At 34.0% G+C, this 21,416-nt stretch overlaps 1 protein-coding gene across 1 annotated transcript in view; it reads right to left on the reverse strand.

The window, feature by feature from the left end:
* NEO1 (neogenin 1) overlaps nucleotides 1-21,416 on the reverse strand; it is a 246,440-nt gene that overhangs the window by 108,448 nt on the left and 116,576 nt on the right. The window contains 2 exon segments of the mRNA XM_036842776.1: nucleotides 1,700-1,820; nucleotides 3,190-3,344. Coding sequence (XP_036698671.1) covers nucleotides 1,700-1,820; nucleotides 3,190-3,344 — 276 coding nt within the window.

Genomic DNA, 21,416 nt, shown 5'->3' on the forward strand with positions numbered 1-21,416 from the left:
AAAGTGGCATGCTTCTACTATATCGTTTTCAATGTAAAGGGAAAGGTAAAATGACAGACAAACGTAGGAAGAAAAAGAGCAGTTCTACTATTTTATGCCTTTTTATAACAGTACTCTGAAATACATTCTCAAGAAATAGCATATAAAAATCCTACATGCTATTTTAGTGAAAAGCCAGAGTAGCTTTGCCCATTAGCTTCCCTGATCACAATGCAACCGGAACTTAAATTTGACTCAGACACCCAATGAGATGTCTAAAGCAGCCTCTTTTTCATGCATTCTTGAGAAACACACAAAATGAAAAATGCTTTTCCTGCTAAAACAAATAGTACACCCAACAGTTATCCTTATCAATTTCATACAAAACTGTCATCCAACAATTCAACTTCTAGTAATTTAGTATGAGAAAATAATCATATAAAGAAGTTCAGCATAGCCTCATTCATCATAGTAAAAAAACAGGAAACAGTGTAAATGCTAACCAATGGGGAATCATTTATATAAAACAAAGTGTATATTTACTATTCAACGATGAAAAATGTTGACACAGATCTATACTCACTGACATGGAAAGATGTCCACAGCATGCTGTTTCAAGAAAATAGGTTATAAAACCATATACACATCTGTGTGTGCTCATATGCAGTACTCCTAGATGGCAGGGTTTGAAGCATGTGCTTGTAATCAATTTATTCTCTTTCAGCTCCAAATTCATACTTTACTGCCTGCTCTGCAAAAACGAAGCTGGGCCCTTTACATATTTTTCCTTTGCTGACATGTGTTAAAACTTTATCAGTACAGGGTGCTGGTGAGTAGCTTCCCTCAATACCCCAACCCCACTGGTGGTTTTTTAGCAGAATACCTTCAATGAGACACCTCCTTGTGAACAGCTTTTGCCCAGCACACTAGACAGGAGGTTTTGAACAAGCTTCTATGGGATGGCAGCACAGCAACTCTCCATCATCCATTAAACCATGGCCACACCCTCTCTAACATGGTTTGGATCAGCCCTGAGAGGGGTCTTTTCCTGAACATTCTCAGACCTACGGGTTGGGGCTGCTCCTTATGTCTGCCATTCTTTTATATTCATTAGAATTCTCTTTACTCTTCACTAGCCAACCCCTTGCCACGCCAATCCCCGGTTACAGTTAATAATTTTTAATAAAGAATACTTAATTCTTTAGTTTTTGCTCAAATTACTGTGTGGTTTCCCCAGAATTGACCCTGACTGATGTGACTTTTTTTTTCCCTTTTTACTTTTCAATGTTGTCTGAATTTATAATAAGCATTTTTTTTGTGTGAAAATCAGAAAAGTTTATTTTGGAAAAATTAAACAAAAATTCACTACTAAATAAACATTAAGTAAAGTTTTTCTACTTTAATAGATCAGAAATATATTTGTAAGATTAAAATGACTGAAATCTGAAGAACATTCATTTGTGTAAGACTATAAATGTTCAGTTTTTCTTTTCTTAATACCAATTTCTTTTCAACATTATCCAAAATTGTGTTTCTAGGTCATTTAAAAAAACAGAAATGATTTAGACTGCTATTTTTTTCTCTCTTAGTTATGCCATATATTAGCCTTTACAAACAGGTTATTAATCACTAGGTATCCTGGAATGATAGCTCCTGTGATAGGTCCTAGTTCCTCAAACACAGTCAGCCTCTTTCATCTTACTATTTCAGCCCCTCTTACCATGTTCAAGGATTATCAGTTGGGCTCCAGCTTGTGCATTTCCAACATCATTTTCAGCAATGCACTGATAGAACCCTTCATCTGATTTCACCAGACCCAAAACTTGAAGATTATGTTCCTTCTGAGGAAGAAAAACATAAATAAAATTTTATGATTTAACTGATAAACACTAGTTCAAAATCTCAAGGATATGCTCTTTCTGGAGAGGAAAAACAAGTAAAATTATATGATTCAGTTACTGAATATTATCTACCTATGAACCTGTTAACTCAATTTTATTGACAAGATACTGACTCAACTGACTAGAAAAGGAAACACTGTCATTAACAATTACGAACTTAATCCTTATAGAAAGTCTTATCTGCAATGTATGCAAACTTACACCTTTGCTTGGAAAAATATCTGGCGTGCAATACCATGTGACCATAGTGAGAGTCTGAATTTGTGAATTCAAGGCATTTTCTTAAGATTATCTCTAATATCAATAGTTCTAACAGATAAGTTAAATGAGGCCACATATATAAAAGCTTTTCTTAAACTATAAAGTACTAAATGAATGTCAACTATAGTTATTGTTATTGATATTTTTAAAATAGTATGAAAATAATGATAAAAGAGTAAAAATGCTAATTTAACCATAACACGCTGCTTTTTAATTAGGGTTAAATACTTCTGAATTACTTTTTGTAACATATGAGATTACGTACTTTAAAAATAGAAAATGTATTCCTATGAAGAATGAATTAGTTATGAGAAATTTGTAATGAGACATTAAGTCTTGAACAACCATAATTACTTCTGATTATGTCTATGAATGTCAGGTATGCATCCTAAGATATGTCATTAATCTTTATTACTAAAACCTAGATAATTCTGTTAACAGGATGTTAGATAATGATAATAATAACAGTGGATAATATTTACTAAGCATTTCCTATATACATATGAAGTAAAAAGAAATAATGACTTGAGTCTTCTTAAGTAGATTTAAGGCTACTTATTTACTTTTGCTTTACTTTTTAAAAGAACCTTTATGTTTATTTTCACAACAACTGTCCAACACTGGGTCACCCTTATTTTGAAGGGTCTGGGTATCAGTATAAGAAAGACAGACTTCTGCTCCTTGAATAGACAGCTATGAAGACAATTGGTACAAGTGAATACACACACAGGATAATCATTACCTAGAAAGTGGTGGCGGCTGTGTTAGAGTGCTAGTACGTCCGAGTAGGACTAGACTGTTGGTCAGGAGATGTGGACTTCAGGCTGAGTTCAAACACTGTGACTTCCTCTGTGATCTTACATGAGCTACCAAAATATTTCTGGGCTCAGCTTTCTCATCAGTCAATGAAGAGATTATATTCTAAGCAAATTTTTCTATCTTCATCTTATATACACCAGTTCATGTACTACAGATAACAGATCTCTTGGTGATTATATTTAAAGATATTTAAAGGTTTCAGAGATAAGTTTCTTTGAAAAATACTTACTACAATCTTAAAGTAATCACTTGGGATAACCATATCCCCATTCTTGACCCACTTCACAGTTGGAGTTGGCTTCCCAGTCACTTCACATTCAAATACAATATCCATAGATTCATGAGCATATATATTAGTAGGCTGCTTCAGGAATTCAGGTTGAGCTTTAAAACAGAAAGAAAATTAAGATATTAATAAAAATAAAAATAGGTAGCTATTTATATTTCAAGCAATTTTTAAAAATCATAGAATTCATAGGATTTTTAATTATTTGAGGCTTTCATACGTTTTTAGAAAAACATAACAAATACATATTTAAAATATATGTTAGGAATGTAATATCTTTAAAAATTGATATTCTGGCATAATTAACTGGCAGAATAATTATAACAATAATTTCTGAGTTTCTCTGTTGAGAAATATTTACTAAGTTGACTGTTTTGAAGAAAATGAAAATAGGAAAGTTCTAAGCTGTCCAAAAATTGAATATTAAAGTCTATTTCCCTAACTTCCATTAGTAACATCCTTCATTACATGCAATGGTTTTTTTTTTAATTTTTTAATTTTTTATTTTTTTATTTTTGGCTGTGTTGGGTCTTCGTTTCTGTGTGAGGGCTTTCTCTAGTTGTGGCAAGTGGGAGCCACTCTTCATCACGGTGCGCGGGCCTCTCACTATTGCGGCCTCTCTTGTTGCAGGGCACAGGCTCCAGACGCGGAGGCTCAGTAGTTGTGGCTCACGGGCCTAGCTGCTCTGCGGCATGTGGGATCTTCCCAGACCAGGGCTCGAACCCGTGTCCCCTGCATTAGCAGGCAGATTCTCAACCACTGTGCCACCAGGGAAGCCCCCATGCAATGGTTTTTAAGGGTGGGAGGTAGAGTGACAGAATCTTTGGGAGAAAGTTAAATGTATTTGCAAAAGCTTGATTATCCCATTGCCTCCCTTTCCCCTTAACCCAAAGTTGTAAATTACTGACTCAAATAGATTCAGTAAGATTTTGAATTTAAAGGGTAAAAGTAGATCATCTAGTCCAACTTCCTACCTAATGCCATAATTTCCTATTCCTGCTACATCCATGACAAGTGGTCTTACAAATCCCTGTTTGAAGTTCCAAATGACAAGGAACTCCCTATATCACAATGATGACGACAACACCAGTTTGTTTTTTTTTTAAACAGTTGAGTTAAAATGTGCTCAGCCTGCTGGAATTTTGATTGGGACTGAGCTGAATCTGCGGCAATTTGACACCTTAACAATACCGAGTCTTCCTTTCCATGCACATGGTTTATCTCTCCATTTATTTAGATCTTTCGTTTCTCTCATCACTGTTTTATATATTTCAATATACAAATTTTGTTCATACTTTATTAGCTGTATCCCTAAGTATTTTAAATTTCTTGGTGCTACTGTAAGTGGTACTTAATATTTTTTTTTTTTAGTTTCTAATTGTTCACTGCTAGTATCTAGAGATGAAATTGATTTATGCATATTGACCTTTTATCCTGTGGTCATGCTAAACTCATTCATTAGTTCTAGCAGCTTTTTATAGACAATTCTGGGATTACCTACATAGACAACCATGTTGCCTGCGAATAGAGAGAGTTTTATTTCTTCCTTTCCAATCTTCTTTCTTTTTTCATTTTTTTAATCTATTGCACTGGCTAGAGGGGGCAGGTCCTGGGAAGAAGTCCAAACTAGCTTTATAATTTGGGTAAATGAAGAGTAAGAGTATAGAGAGCAGGTAGAACCCCAGGTAAGCAGTAGAAGCCAAAGATGGTAAGAATGGAACACAGTGATGCAAGATCAAGAAAACATAAGTGTACAGCTAGATGAAGTAAGGGAACTCTATTAGCAGTGAATTTAACTCTCTTTTCAAACATTGGTTAGTCATCTGTATTTATTCTTTTGTGAATTATCTATACACATACTCTGCTATTTTTTCAATTAGTGTTCACAATTTTCTTATCTATATATAAGAGCTTTTCACATCATGCCAGTTATTAATTTATGGCCTCTCAGCTCCAAATCCACTCTTCTTTGTAATGATGGATGTGGATCTTTGCCAGCTGATGCAATGTTAGACTTTGTGAACAGAGGGCACCAGAGGGACATTGTAAGGCATGGCAGAAGAAAAGGTTTATCTTTCGGGTTGGGGTGTGCTGTTCTTCTTGTCCCTACGGTGTGGCAGCTAGAAGGTATGTGGGAGACCCATTGGTGATCACCCTCCTGCAAGTTTCTCTGCTCAGTCTCTGGTAAGTTTCTCCAGTTTACTCTAGCAGGTAGCTTTCTGTGCACGAGCTCTGACCGCTAGCATTCCATCAAACAGCGTCCAATATATCAGCTCTGACTCAAGGCACCCCGCTGGGGAACTTCCTGCTCATCATCAGTCAGGCCCATGGCATCCCAGCAGGCGGCTTTCCACACACCAGCTCAGGCCTGTGGCATCCAACAGGTGATCTCCTGTGGACCAGTTTCGCCCATGGCTGTGTTCTCTGGCAGTGACTACACTCTCTCCAAGGTCTGAATTGCAACCTTGAGTTAGGGTGCCCTCTTCCAAGTTTGTTCCTTTTTTTGGATTCTCTCCCTCGGCTCTTGAGGTAGTAGCTAATTCTCATATTTACTCTTTCTTTATTCTTTAGAATCCTACTTTATCCTATTTAGTAGTTAAAACACCTTTTATTAGTTAATAATTCTTTATGTTAAATTCTCCTTGTTCAAATTCCTGGTGCAATTTCTGGCTCCTGACTGGACCCTGACTAATATAGTCAGATATTAATCCATTCTCTTACATGCCAATATTTCTTCTCAGCTGTTTCTTCTGTCTTTTTAAATTTAGGATGCCTATTGTACCAAAGTTTTAAATCTGTATGTGGTAAAATTTATTAGTCCTCTCTTTTTTTGGCATCTGTATTTTATTATTCTTACTCCAAAGGGTTTTCCTTGCTTCCATACTATAAAAATATTCACTTACTTTTTCTTCTAGTATGTCTATGAAACAATCTTGACTTCATTAAGCATCCAGCTTTATATTTTTCTAAACAGCAACTCCAGTAGTCCCAATCAAAGTAACTGATTTGAAAGTTTTAATATCTAAATCCTATATACTCTTAGGGGTTTATTTTGCATATTAAGTGGTTCCATTGACCTGTTTATTCCTGGGCCAGAACCACAAACTTAATGACTGTTACTATATAGTATTTTAAAAAATTTGGCAGAACAAGTACTCTCCTAATTTATTCCTTTATTTCCTCAAAAATTTCCTAACATGTTCATTAAGATGTTTTTTCCCAGATGAATTTAGACTCATCTTTGGTTATGTTTCTCTGTTCCTTCTCAAAGAAAACAAACAAACAAAAGCAACCTGGAGTTTTCATTTGAACTGCAATAAATTTTAGATGCTGGAAAAATAAACATATTTGCAATCCTGAGTGGTCCTATTTAAGACTAGGTATTTAAGTTTATTTGGATATTATTCAGTAATGATATATTGTAAAGACATTGTAATGACTGAAGTCAAGAGACCTACAGTTGAGTGCTAGTTCTACCACTAGACATTCTGCTGACCATGGGCTTCAAAAATCCATGGGTTTCAGTTTGTTCCTATACTAAATAAGGAACTCAAGTAGACTATTCCTAAGTAACTAAGATCTCAAACCAACTGTGATTTTATGATTTTAGTTTATACCTTTGTTGTATAGTAATTAGTAGCTAACATTCACGAGTGCTATCCACTTATTATCATTATCAATTCATGGCCAATACTGTTTCATCTATACCCCAAACCATCCCATGGCCTTCCCAGATTACTGTGAAAGCAAACTCCAGGTTTTATATTATTTCACATATGAATACTTAATTAAGTACCTCTACAAAACAAGAACTCCTATTTCTAAGCAAAATCATCATCAGGTTGGTATCTATAATAATTTCTTACTATAATCAATTATCCAGTTAGTATTCACATTTCACTAACTGGCCTATTTTTTTTAAAGGTGATTTATTTTATTTTAATTGGGCAAACAAGGTACATTCATTGGCATTGTTTCTTATGTTTCTTTTAATCTACAGGTTCCTCCTTTATCTCTTATCTTTGTTTGCAATGTGTTTGTCGAAGAAGTCATTCGTCCTGCAGAATTTCCTGCAGTCTGTCTTTTGCTGACTGCATTGCCATGGGGTTATTAACATATTCATCCTATATACAGGCAGTTAAATGTAGAAGCTTGATTGGAGTCAGGCTCTTTTTTTTCCCCCAAGACTACTTCATAGGCAGTGCCTTGTCCTTCCATCAGGAGGGTTCATAATGTGTGACTGTGTCTCTTGTGATGTTAACAGTCTTTGATAATCATTGCCTACACAAAAGGAGTTGCAAAATAGTAATATTCTTATTCTATCATTCCTTCTATAAAGAGAAAAATCCCCTCAACAATTATTTGGTTACCCTTAAGTATAATTCTTACAGAAAGAACAGGATAATGCTCGATTCTTTCCCTTTGCTTACCAATTCCCAAAACAATGATCTGGTTCTCTAATATCATCTCCCAAATGTGATCAATGAAGGCTTTTTAAAAGTATCATTATGAGTTCACAGATTAAAATATATTTGGTTTGTTTCAATCCACTGAAGTTACCTTTCTTTTCATTTTCAAACTATCCCATCTTTGACCAATGGAAGCCTGAGTCCACTGGAAGTTCCTGAGTCGTTTTTGACATGATCCAAGTGGTCTTTAGTATATTCTGGTCACTGTTTTTAGGTCCTATTTGTGGACAAAGCCAGGAAATCTGTACTTTTTAAATATAAAATTATGATTTCATTCTGGTCTCTCCAGTTAAGTTTGAGACTATAGGTTTTAATGGGATCCTATTCATTTTACATCTCTATTTCCTTTTTCTCATGCCAAAAATCTCTGTTCTCAATGACGCCACCTTAATTATTTATATGCTTTATCTTACACTCAGTCTCAGAATAACAATACCAACATTTCCACCAAGAGAAAAAAGTTGAAGATTTCTGGAGTTCTTTTTGCCCTTGAGAATATTCTACTAGGTATATATAGTTTAATTACTATTTTAAATTTATTTGGAACAGTAACTTTCACTTGGAATTTTAACTTTCTGTGTGGCTATACTACCAACTAGTTACACATATAGAGTCATTTGTTTCATTTTACTTCCCCTTTTCAGCAATTTAAAATCTGCAAAAAAGGGTATATTCCAACAAGTCCTGCTTCTAACCCTGTTTTCTCTACCCTTTTCCCTCCCTTCTCCTATAGGTAACCATTAATTTTTTTTGAATGATTTATCTTTCATTTCAAAAATTATAAGCAAACAAACACAATTTGTACCCACCCCTCTTCTTCAGATTAGTTATGTACTAAACAATTTTTTCTACCTTCAAAGCCTTCAATCTTAACCACTATGGTACCATGTTTCTAAGGAACTGACATATGCCTTAAGTCTAAGGGACTGAGGCGCCCCCTAAAGCAGAGTATGTAATTCTGGAAAACAGCAAAATTCTCTTCAAAAGAAAATCCAATTAATATAATTTTAGTATGCATTTTCAGTAAACAGACTTTCAAAGACTATTAGAAAAAAATCATCACAAACAATGTTCAATTCATCATTTACTTTTCCCTTTCATGAATTATAAAATAATGCCTTTAAAATGTTCTCCGGATTTTAACTTCTCTGTAGATAGTATTCACACCAATTAAACACAATGTAAGAGCAGATGTTTGTGGTTGGGAGGTTAAATTGATAACCAGAGAGCAAATGAGTCTATTACCATAAGAAAATAAGCATCATAATGGAAGATTATGCATTTTGTTACCAAAGAGATAATTAAGCTTCAAATTCTCTTTGACAGCTCCCTATCCCTTCTAATGCCATCATCATTACAAGAATAATTTTAATTGCTAAATGCACAAGTAGAACTTAATACTAAAACATATTACACTTGCCAAATTTCCTTACTGGAAACATCACTTAATTCCATAACTGTTATATAATGATGAAATTGCCACTCAATTCAAACAGAAAACAATATAGGGCCAACACCAAAGTTTCAAGGTTACTTCATTATGCTGTTATTTAGAAGATTATAACCGGTTTCATTTACATTAGCTCTGAAATGTTGGAGTTTCTATTGTTTGATTTTAAAGGTTTAGGCATTGAAATTCTTAAAAAAGCACTTTAAGCAGAGAAATAAAGCAACTTTGTCCATTTTATGTTAAACTGCACACTTGCTGTTCTTAAGCTTCTTTTCAATAATTCACAAAATTACATGTAAGTCCTTAAAAAAAAATCCCAACAAATAAAACCCAAGCATTTTTAACAGTCTGAAATCCCCTCAGGGATGTTGTCTGACAGTCTAATCACAAGTCTGCTGTAAGTACTGGCTCAACTAACAAAAATACATTAGAACCCTCCAATACTTCTTGAGAAAGCTTCTTGTTCCAATGAAGGTGAATGTTTTCCTTAATCTCCAGGTGAAACAGGTGAAATCAATTATGAAGCAACATTATGACGGAGTTGCCACACGACCTTGAAATTACATTTCTATCCTATCCCTGTACCTCCACGTCCAGTTGCACTACATTTCCTTACCTCTACCTCTCAACTTAGCTAACAGGTACTCATCCTTCAGATCTCTAAAAACAATCCCTTAAAGAAGCTTTTCCTGATCCATAGCCCACCCCCACTTTTCCTCCCCATTCCTAGGTCATCACTGCCCTATTTACCATTGAAACCCCAGTGGCCTAAACCATAATAGGTGTTCAATGCATATTTGTTGAAATCAATGGTTACTTGAATTCTACAAATTCCATTAATCGGCACTATCAGAAAATTAGATGTTGAGAATAAGAATTTTTTCAAGGACTCTCAAGCTTCTCAAGGATTTAATGTTTTATACCACTACTTCACCAGTAGGAATTCATAAATCTAATCTTTGCTGTGAATTTTCTGCATAAGTTTTAAAATGTGCTTTTAAATGTTTATAATATAAAATCTTAATAATCATATAACTTCAGCACTCATATTTATGTTTATAAGTTGGCTTTTGTGACTGTAGAATTTAATCCTAGTGCAATGTTTCTCAAACTTGGGGTCTTAGGGTCCTTAAAGCTCTTAAATTTGACAAACAGCTCTACACATGGTTTTTTTGGTGAAGAATTCACAAAAATCTTTATTAAATATAGGTTCCCCTTCCCTGACAAGACTGAACATACTTATTCTTTGTATGATATCCCACTATTATCATGATGAACATTAACTGTGTGCCACATTTACACAGAGAAGGTATGAAGGCCTCATGGTTGATTATTTTCACTTAGTATTATACATACATTAGATATGCTCCCTAAATAGCTAAACTCAATTTGTAAGCCCTCTGCTTTTCAGCATTGTAGGAGCATACAAATGACTTAAAGAGATTCATAGACTATTTGCAGAGATTTGCAAAGATACTTAGAAAAATGTTGGTTGTTGGGTTTCACCACACATGCTTGAGAATTCCAAAAGGTAAGGCCATATAATTATCATCTTAACAATTTCTCCCAGATTGTTCTATCATGCTAAGTGTGAGAACCGTGCATTAGGGGGTCACTAAAGGAGATTACTGTCTACCTCATTACCTTTTTATATACACAGAGAACTCCCCAATTCTTGTGCCTTCCAGGACCACAGAATTCATTTGTTTGCTCAATTATTAAACGAATATTTAATAAGCAACTACTAAGCTACAAAGACGTTTTACTGGATGCTGTGAGGGAGAGAGATAATAAACACATGTATTTAATAAACTGTAAAGTAAGATAGAAAGGTATGATATTTTAAGAGAAGATGACAGCGTTACATAGATGTGAATTCAAAAGGAAGAGATATAATTAGCTATTGATGCATAGAGGGATCTACAGAAAACTGGTTCAGTGGTTATCTCACAGGAGGGTAACTGGGAAACTGGCAATTAAGGAGAGTGACTTGTTACCATATACTTTTTCCCTCAACTTTAAAAACTGTGGTAAAATAAACATAAGATAAAATTTAGTATCCTAATCATTTTTAAGTGCACAACTCAGTGGTATTAAGTACATTCATATTTTGGGGCAACCATCACCACAATCCATCTTCAGAACTCTTTTCATCTTGTAAAACTGAAACTCTATACCTATTAAACAGTAACACCCCACTCACCGGCCTCCCTCTAATCCCTGGCAACTGCCATTCTACCTCCTGTCTCTATGATTTGACTACTCTAAGTACCTCATATAAGTGGACTCATATGGTATTTGTCTTTTTGTGACAGGCTTATTTTACTTAGCATAATGTCTTCAAGGTTCATCTATGTCATAGCATGTGTCAGAATTTCCTTCCTTTATAAGGCTAATTATATTCCATTGTATGTACATACCATGTTTTGCTTGTTCATTCCTCTGTCAATTAACACTTGGATTTTTTCTAATGTTTTAGCTATTGTGGATAATGCTGCTGGGAACATGAGTGTACGATTACCTCCTAGAGATCCTGCTTTCAATTCTTTTGAGTATACCAGAGGTAGAACTGCTGGATCATATGGTAATTCTATTTTTAATTTATTGAGGAAATACCATACTGTTTTCCAAAGTGGCTATACATTCCCACCAACAGTGCACAGGCATTTCAATTTCTCCATATCCTCACCAACACTTGTTATTTTCTGGTTCTTTGTTAGTAGCCATCCTAATGGGTGTGAGGTGGTATTTCATCGTACCATTATGCTTTTATACCATTTGACCTTTTGCATGTTCATGGATTGTCTATTTAGAAATTTTTACTGACTACTAGATGATTTAGATTTGTCTGCTCCCGGCTACTCCTTAGTATTCTTTCACTTGGTTCTTTCTGTTAGCTTTTGCTTTCTTTTCTCCATCTTCTTTTTTATCATTTTGAATAAGTATTCAGTACAAAAGGTATAAAGAATACAGGAAACATAAAATCCTCCCCTTTATCAAGCCCAATACCACTACCCTCCTCAGAGATAAACACTACTAATATTTTTGGTGTGTGAGTCTTGCAAATTTTTTCTATGTATTTCAAACACACTACACACATACACACATTTTAAAGATATAGACTGGATCAGCTGATAAATACTCTTCTGCAACTTGTGCTTCTCTCTTAGTACTCTTACATATCAGTATATATGGCCACCCCTCTTTTGATATTAGCATAGTGATCCAGAGTCTGACTATATCACAGTTTATTGAATCACTCTCCTGCTAATGGACATTTAAGGTTGCTTTTAATTTTTCTATTACAGGTAATGCTGTAATATGCATCTTTGCATATAGATCTTTGTACACATGTGTAAGAGTTTCAGAAGAATAGAATTTTAGAGGGAATAGCTAGTCAAAGTGATTTCATATTTAAAAATTTTGTAAATATTACCAAAGGCTGTACAAGTTTTATGTTCCCATCAAAGAATCAGTATCAATAAGACTATTTACCATTCTACTGGAGGTCCTAGCTAGTGCAATTAAGAAAAAGAAAAATACAAATATAGGGGTGGAGTTGGAGAAATCTCCTGTTCCCTCACACAAGCACACCATGGCAATGACTGTCTACTAGAATACTCAAGAAATCTTTCATGGAAAAATTCCAGTGTGCATTGTCATACTATTTGTAGCCAAGGGGAAACTTCAATGATTTAATCAATTGGATAATAATTAAACTATGGTACACCTAGCTGAAGGATATGTTATAGTCTTCCCATTCAGAGTGTAGGAACAACAGCACTGGCATCATCTGGGAGCTTGTTAGAAACACAGAATCTCTATCCCCCATCCTAAACCCTCTGATTCAGTATCAGCATTTTTACAAGATCTCTAGATGACTCACTGCATGTTAAAAGTTTAATAAATAAGCACTGCTTTGAGCATTTAAATACTGATGTAGTCTACATGTACAAACATGGAACAATCTAAAGATTAAAAAGTCAAAAAGCAATTTGCAACACAGATGGGATGATCCTATTTGTTAACAAAAAATATATTTCTAGATGTACACACACGTAAATGCTTTTTAAAGACATCTAGAATTATATACACTAAAATGATGACAGTGGTTATTTCTGAGGAAAGGGGTAGGGATGAGGAAGGGGCAATGAAGGAGATTTACTTGGCTAACATGGTTTGATTATTTAATAATGGTATTGTATTACTTATAAAATTTAAAAAGGAAAAATAAAAGCCAAAACAATAAACTGAGAAGCTATTAGAACTAAATCTAAATTTTTTAAACTAGCAGTATAAATGATTAACATACTTTTCTCTGTCACTCATATTCTCATACAATACATATGTACAATTTTTAAAATATAATTCACAATAACAAAAACAATTAAATAGATATGCACCTAACAAGGAAAGTATAAAACCTTTAAGAAGAAAACTATAAAACTTTACTAAATGACATAAAAGAAAGTATAAAAGAATGGAGCCACAAATATAGACCCAGGCATGTAAGAAATTCTCATGACAGAAGTGACACATTAAATCAGGGGGAAAAGATGCCTAACTCAGTAAATAATCCTGGAAACGATGTAGCTATTTGGAAAAGAATAATGCTGGATTCATGCCTTACTCCTTATACCAAAATAAAGCCCATATCTATCAAAGATTTAATGGTTAAAAACAAACAGACCCATAAAAGCACTAGAAGAAAACATGAGATTTTTAAAAATAATCTTGGAAGGAGGCCTAAATATGACACAAACCAAGAAGCCATAAAAGATAAACATACTGTGCTACATAAAAAATTCAAATTGTGCATGATTAAAAACTATCATTAAGTAAAAAGATGGGGGGAAAGGGTACACAGAGGTCTAACTTCTTTAAAATATAAAAGTTCTAATAAAGTAAAAAAACTCACAATCCAGTTAAAAAATGAGAAAAAGATATGAATGTACAGTGCATAATAAATACACTTCGAAATATATGAAAGGATACTAAACATCACTCGTGTAAAAATATGCAAATAAAAATGTCAAGATACTATTTTTTACCTCTTAGGTTGACAAGAGTAGGAGAAATGGACATTCTCATATATCTTGATATTAATACAAACTGATACAATCTTTCTTGGGTAATCAGTATCTATACAGTATAGATATATGAAGTATAGTAAAGCAAAATCTAAGTTGCATATACTCTTTATAATCCAGCATTTCACTTTGAGAGATTCATCTAACAGATAGACTCACACATTTACACAGATATGAGGGTATTCCCTGCTCGCTGTTTGAAGTAGCAAAAGACTGGAACCACTAAAGAATAAGCTATTTTAACCACAATCCATTAAGACATCACTGTTTTTTCCATTTTTACTTCCCTTCATGTTGGGTAACAGTGGAGTGGCTGAAGGCGTCTTTGAACTCAAGGCAAGCCATGAGGAAACTGAACTACATATACCTTTAGTTGGCTTAGTGGGATGATGTATTTATGTGATTTGCCAAAGCATCCATGTATACTTAAGCTGTCTCAGTATAGAATGGATTCCGAAATATTCCTTCTGCCCACTGTACCAACATGACCCAACACAGAGACATAAAGGTGCAGAGTCATATTCATGTCACCATAGCCTAAACACTGGAGCAAAAAGACCAAATTAACTTTCTATTCTCATAGAAAATGACCTTAAAAATCATTGTCATATGAGGAGACAATCAAATAAAATGCAGCCAAAACAAACATTACATAAGTGTCAAAAGTCAAAAAGAAATGTTATTTTTCTGGAATTTTGTGTTGTTTGTAGTGATTATTAGTTTTTTAAAAAACTAATTTGTTGTAGTTAATTTTCTCATTGTAAATAACTACTCTATTCATTTTCTTACACAAGGTTTCCAAAATAATTTTCACTCCAGGCCCCAGAAAAGCTGCATCTGCTCCTGATGACAATAATCTCTGACCGCTTGTTATACCTAATGTCATTTCTGCACATATTTTTGCTTGACTCGGAACAGAATCTCTCTAGAGGGATATAAAAGAAATTAATGGTAGTGATTGCTTCTGTGGAGGGGGGGCTAGGACATAGGGTTATATTTCATTATATATATATTTTTTATCCTCTGTATATATTACCTATTAAAAATGTTTAGCTAAAAATAATAAAAGTGGAGAGACATACATACACCTGGCTGGGCAGATTTGATTTTGTAAAAAGGTCAATTATAATTCTTTTGAAGTTAATCTACAAATTCAATGAAATGCCATTTAATATCCCAAGAAAAATTTTAAGAAAATTTGACAAGCTGATTTCACAGTCTATTTAAAAAATGTGAGACTCTATATGTATAAAAGAGAAACAGACTCACAGACATAGAAAACAAACTTAACAAAGGGAAAAGGGGGGGGAGGGATAAATTAGCAGTTTGAGATGAACAGATATGAACTACTATATGTAAAATAAACAACAAGGATTTACTGGATAACACAGGGAACTATATTCAATATCTTCTAATAACCTATAATGGAAAATAATCTGAAAAAAATATATATATAACCAAATCACTTTGCTGTATACCTGAAACTAATACAACATCATAAATCAACTATATTTCAGTCAAAAATTTTGCAAAAACATTTTCATAAAGAACAATGAGGGACTCTTAACAAAATATCAAAACTAACTCAAACGGTACAGTATTGATGTAGGAATAGACAAACTGATCGACAAAATAGAGTCTAACAATAAGACCCATATAATTTTGGAAAATGGGATTATATAGAGGTGATATTTCAAATAACTGCAGGGCAAGAATAGTGTTGGGGTAACAATCCATTTGGGAAAATACAGAGTTTGATCTCCACTTATTACCATATATTTTAAAAACTCCAGATGGACCACAGATCAAAAAGTAAAAATAAACTACAAAAGTATTAGAAGAAAATGGGAAAGAATATTTTTAATTAGGGGGAGGGGGAATTGTGCAGCCTAAACAAGATCCAGTTCCAAAAGGAAAAATCCCAACATAACTGACTACATAGAAACGAAAATTTTCTGTATGATAAAATACACCTTAAAATTAAATGTAAATTATAAGAATGTTCATAGCAGCTTTATTTTAAGTAGCCAAAATCTGGAAACAACCCAAATGTCCATCAAAGGTGAATGAACAACTGTGATATATTTATACAACAGAATACTACTCAGCAAAAAAAGGAACTAGCGATACATGCAATAGTGTGGCTGAGTCTCAAGTATGTTGAATGAAACAAGACAAAAAAAGAGCACATACTTGTGTAATTCCATGTATATAAAACTTCAGAAAATGCAAACTCATCTACAGTGACTGAATGCAGATTTGTGGCTACTTGGAGATAAGGAGTGTGAAGGGCAGGTGGGAGGGATTACTAAAAAGCATTAGACAACCTTTGGGAATGATGAATATGTTAATTATCTTGACTGTGGTGATATTTTCAAGTGCATAAACATATAGAATTTATCAAACTGTACACTTTAAATATATTAAGTGCATTGTACTGTATCAACTAATTACCTCAATAAAGCTGTTAAAAAACATACGTGAAATATCTGAATAAATTATTTGCAATTCATCTGTCAAAGAATATTTAGAATACATAAACAATTCTACAAGTCAACAGAAGACAACTCAAAAATTGTCCAGCAAGAACAAAGAAAAGAAAAGTCAACAAAAATCTGAAAAGATGTCCAACCCCCCTGTGAATTAAAAAGCAAAATAAGATCTCTTTTTTCCCATCCCATTTGCACAGACTAAAAAACTTGATGACACCAACACAGGGGAAATTGTGGGGAAACCAGTATTTCCACACTACTGGTAAGTACATAAAGTGATACCACTTATTGGAAGGGCAACCTAGCAAGATATATCAATATTTAAAACATTAATACCTTTGACTTAGCAACAGTAGTCCTAGAAATTATCATAAAAAGATAAACAAGTGTACAAATGTATATGTATAAGGATGTTCATAAAAGTGTTATTTATAGTAGTAAAACACTAGAAAACACCTGCATTATTTATTAGGGGCCTGGATAAAGAAATGAAAACACTGGAATACTATATAGCAGCTGTCAGCAAATTAAGGGCCATTTCCACAAATAAAGTTTTTTTGGAATACAGTCATGCTCATTTGTTTCGGTATAGTCTACAGCTGCTTTTCTGCTGCAATGGCAGAATTGAATAGTTGTGACAGAGGCTAAGGCCCACAAGACTAAAAATCTGGTCCTTAAAAAAAGTTTGCTGACTCTGCTATAATTCCACTATATATAATATAGATTTGTATGTCCTGACACCGAGATGTGACCACAATACCCAATAGAAAAGACACAGAAAAAAACCAGAATGAATGGTATTACTTCATTTTTAAAAAAACCATGAATTTGTTCATGAAATAGTTTGAAATATATAAACTAAAAGGTTAACAGCAATGCTATTTGTGGGTGATGAGATTATAGGTGACTTTAATTTTTCTTCTTTCCAGATTTCTTTTGCTTTTGTAGAGGGAATATAAAATATCAATTATTCTTATAATCTAAAAAAGCAATAAAATTATTTTTGTAGTATCAATTTACAGTCTGGAGAAATAATTTTGTAATCTTATTATGAAAACCTTGAACGAATGTAGTTCCCTGAATAATAATTCAATCAAAACCAGTAAATGATCATTAAGCTTCTTCTGAACTAATTCCTCATTTCCAAAGATGAAAAGCTTGTTCTTAAACATGTTCTTTATTTATCAAACTGTTACTGACATATTTATTTTTCACTCCTTACCACTCATGAAAATTCTCCAAATTGGCCTAGCAGAGAAAAATCTCTGTATACTTTTTCCAAATGCAAATTAAAGTATATATGCTTGAAAATTCCACAGAGCAGCTGAAAATGAGCATTTTAACTCTTAGGAGAAGTTCAATAAATCTCTGAATTTGCTGCTCAATACAAGCTCCAGCAGTTCAATACAAAGCAGAATATTTTTCAAACTGTTCACCCACTGGTAAGCCAAGGGCAGTCCAATAGTCATAGTCAATTTGGGTGCAGGCATTGAAGAAGTACATTGTCCATACAAGGTAAAAACAATAACTTCAATATTTAAAACATTAATACTTTCGACTTTAGCAATAGTAGTCCTAGAAATTAACATAAAAAGGTAACTAAGGAAGTTATACACTAGCACATACTGATGTTTTTCCATCAGTAATGTGCCAGCAATTCTCAACAATGTCAGTGATTAGATACTCCTCCCAATCAGAGCGGACTACTCCCACCCCTTTGTCAGCTGACCTATCAATGTTTCATGAAATCAATTTTTTAAAATATGGAACAGGAAAAGGCAGGATGAAGTGGATTAAGAAACAGTGCACCTCATATAGTATGGGTAAATATTGCTCTGTAAAACTTATTTCAGAGACAGACATATATATGTATATTAGATTGTAGCATAAAATTATTTCTTTCTATTTATAGTAGTTAAAAATGTTTTAAAACCACTGGAAGAGAATAGAGACCCTAATGAATTGGTAAACACTGATGAAAGTGTTTAGATTAAAGACTACTAGACTGGGAATCAGAAGTTCTGGGCTTCCCCTTCAAATGTGTTTTGTGATTTTAGGGAAGTTACTTTTCCTTAAAAGGATATAAGAATACATACGTATGTATGTAAAAACACCTTGTTTGTTAGTACAGAAGATATTTAAAGAATATTCCAGGTAGATCAATATAACATAAATGTGATAAAGTATACAGACTATACTTTGTGAATAAAAGTTGCTTGATGATATTTCTACTATAATAAAATTTCTTGGCAAATCAAAATGGCTCATAATTCCACTGCTGTCACTGTTCCATTTTTTTTTTTTAATGCATGAGCCAACTATTTTCAGCATGCCAATGAAAAAATTTAAGAGGAAAATATAATTTGGGGACTTTCAGAGGCTTTATCAATCAGTAGATTAGTAACAATACCTCTAAAGGGTTTTAGAAGAGAAAAGAGAGCTAAAATCTGTTGAGTATCAGCTATGAGTCAGGTATTGTAACATGTACTTTATTAAATCTCTTTAAAGTCTCAAAATGTAAAGCATATATATGTAAAGTATAATTCTGTTACACAATCACTGAAAATCAACCATTATGTTGCTACTAAAAAGGGCTGAAGATAACAACTCTGGCCAATGTGACAGTTTGCTTACATATTATTTTCTCACTTTAACACACTAGTGTGATATGGTCTAGATTCTATAGTTTTCTTTGACTGGACCTCAGGGCCAATGAATCACAAATAATTTACCTACAAGCGTGAAAAGCCAAAATTCCCCAGGGTTTTGGCAAAAAGGTGTTTTACCACTGCCAATGCAATGACTAGATTTTGTAATTAGATTTTTTAAAAAACCTTGTAATTAGATGAAGACTAATATACTAAGCAAATTTAATTATTTACTCTAGGTACAGATACTATCAAAGAGCAATATATGAAAGCAAACATATCTGGGATCAATTTGTAAATTACTGACATGTCACAGCACATTTGACATTATTCCTTTGTTACTTCAAGAGAAATTCAAATAGCTATCCTGAGAAAAATTTCAAATCCAAAAATAATAAAAGTAGAAGTGATGGAGAGCTAAGATTCAACTATTTCTAAAGACATGTAAACCAAAGGCCTGAAATTATATCAGTGTTTTAATTTTCCTATTGGCCATTTCTTTCAGGTACCAATAAATGGACAATTCTCTAACACAACACTTTAAGAATTCTCTTTAAGATGACTGACAAACCCATGTACCATCTACAGAGAAAATCTATGTTTAGAAAATCTAGAAAATATAACCTCACAAAGGAAGATACAGGAATGACCAATAAGCAGATGGTAAAGTATTCAACATCATTAATCACTAGGGAAATGCAAATTAAAACTATAGAGAGATACCACTACACAGTCACCAGGATGACTGCAATTAAAGAGACTGACAACACCAAATGCTGGCCAGGATGTGGAGCAAAGAGAACTCACATACATTGTCTGTAGGAATAAACAACCACTTTGGGAAAAGGTCTGGTATAATACTCAGAAATACTACTCAGCAATAAAAAGGAATAGACTGCTAATTATGCAACACCATGGATGAATTTAAAATACATTATGCTTTGTGAAAGGATCCTTACATAAACAAGTATAGATGACATGACCGCATTTATATGAAGCTTTAGAAGAGGCAAAACTAATACACAGTGGGAAAACGCCAGAAGAGTAGATGGCTCTGGGGTAGTAAGGACAGGATTTGCTGGGGAGGGAACTTTCTGCAGTGATGGCACTAGTCTGTATCTTGATAGGGGTTTTGGTGTACAGTAATGCATATTGTTGAAACACTATGGTCAGGCCACCTAAGATGGCTGCTCTCTTGCTCTCTATACATCCCCTGCACGACCAGTGCCTGCTTCACCTACAGCCTACTCACATGACTGACCTTCCTACATACTTGCCCTAGGCCCCAGCTACTGATGTTCTAGCTTTAGAACAGAACTCTCTACTCTGGGGCCAGTGAGGGGCATGCCCCTCTGCTGGTTTCCCTGGTAACTGATGAGCCAATCTGACGTCAATTCCCCCTAAAACTGGTAGTCTCCCTATCCCCCACCCCACACCCTCTGCCCTGGAAGCGAAGACTGCCACCATGTCCCGCCCTGCCATCTGATGCACATGATGGGGTGTTACTCCAGGACCTTGCTTCAGACATGTGAGAGCTCCCATCCATTAAACCACTGAGGTCTTTGCTGCTGACTCTGGGCTTTTTCTTCAGTCTTGAAGGGGGGCAAGTGCAGCCCAACAAACACATTAACAGTACACTTAAGATCTGTGCATTTCACTGTATATAAATCTCACCTCAAAAGAAAAAAAACCCACAAACTAAATATTATGCCTAGTTAATATGAACTGAAGTATTTGGGGGTGTCTACCATTTACTCTGAAATGTATCAAAAAATTCAGATGGATAGATCGAGTGATAGACATGTGATACAGCAATTACAATAAATGTCAATTGTAGACTCTAGGTAGTGGGTGTTTGCTGTAAAATTCTTTCAGCATTTTATTATGAAATTTCCCCAATACAGAGAAATGTTGAAAAAAATGGAAAAGATTTTTTCTTTAGGAAAAAAATATTCTTCACCACCCCGTCATTCTTACTACTAGAAAATTACTATGATTAAGGGTTTAAAAAGAAAAGAAGT

Source organism: Balaenoptera musculus, chromosome 2 (assembly GCF_009873245.2).
Source record: "Balaenoptera musculus isolate JJ_BM4_2016_0621 chromosome 2, mBalMus1.pri.v3, whole genome shotgun sequence".
Classification (NCBI taxonomy): domain Eukaryota; kingdom Metazoa; phylum Chordata; class Mammalia; order Artiodactyla; family Balaenopteridae; genus Balaenoptera; species Balaenoptera musculus.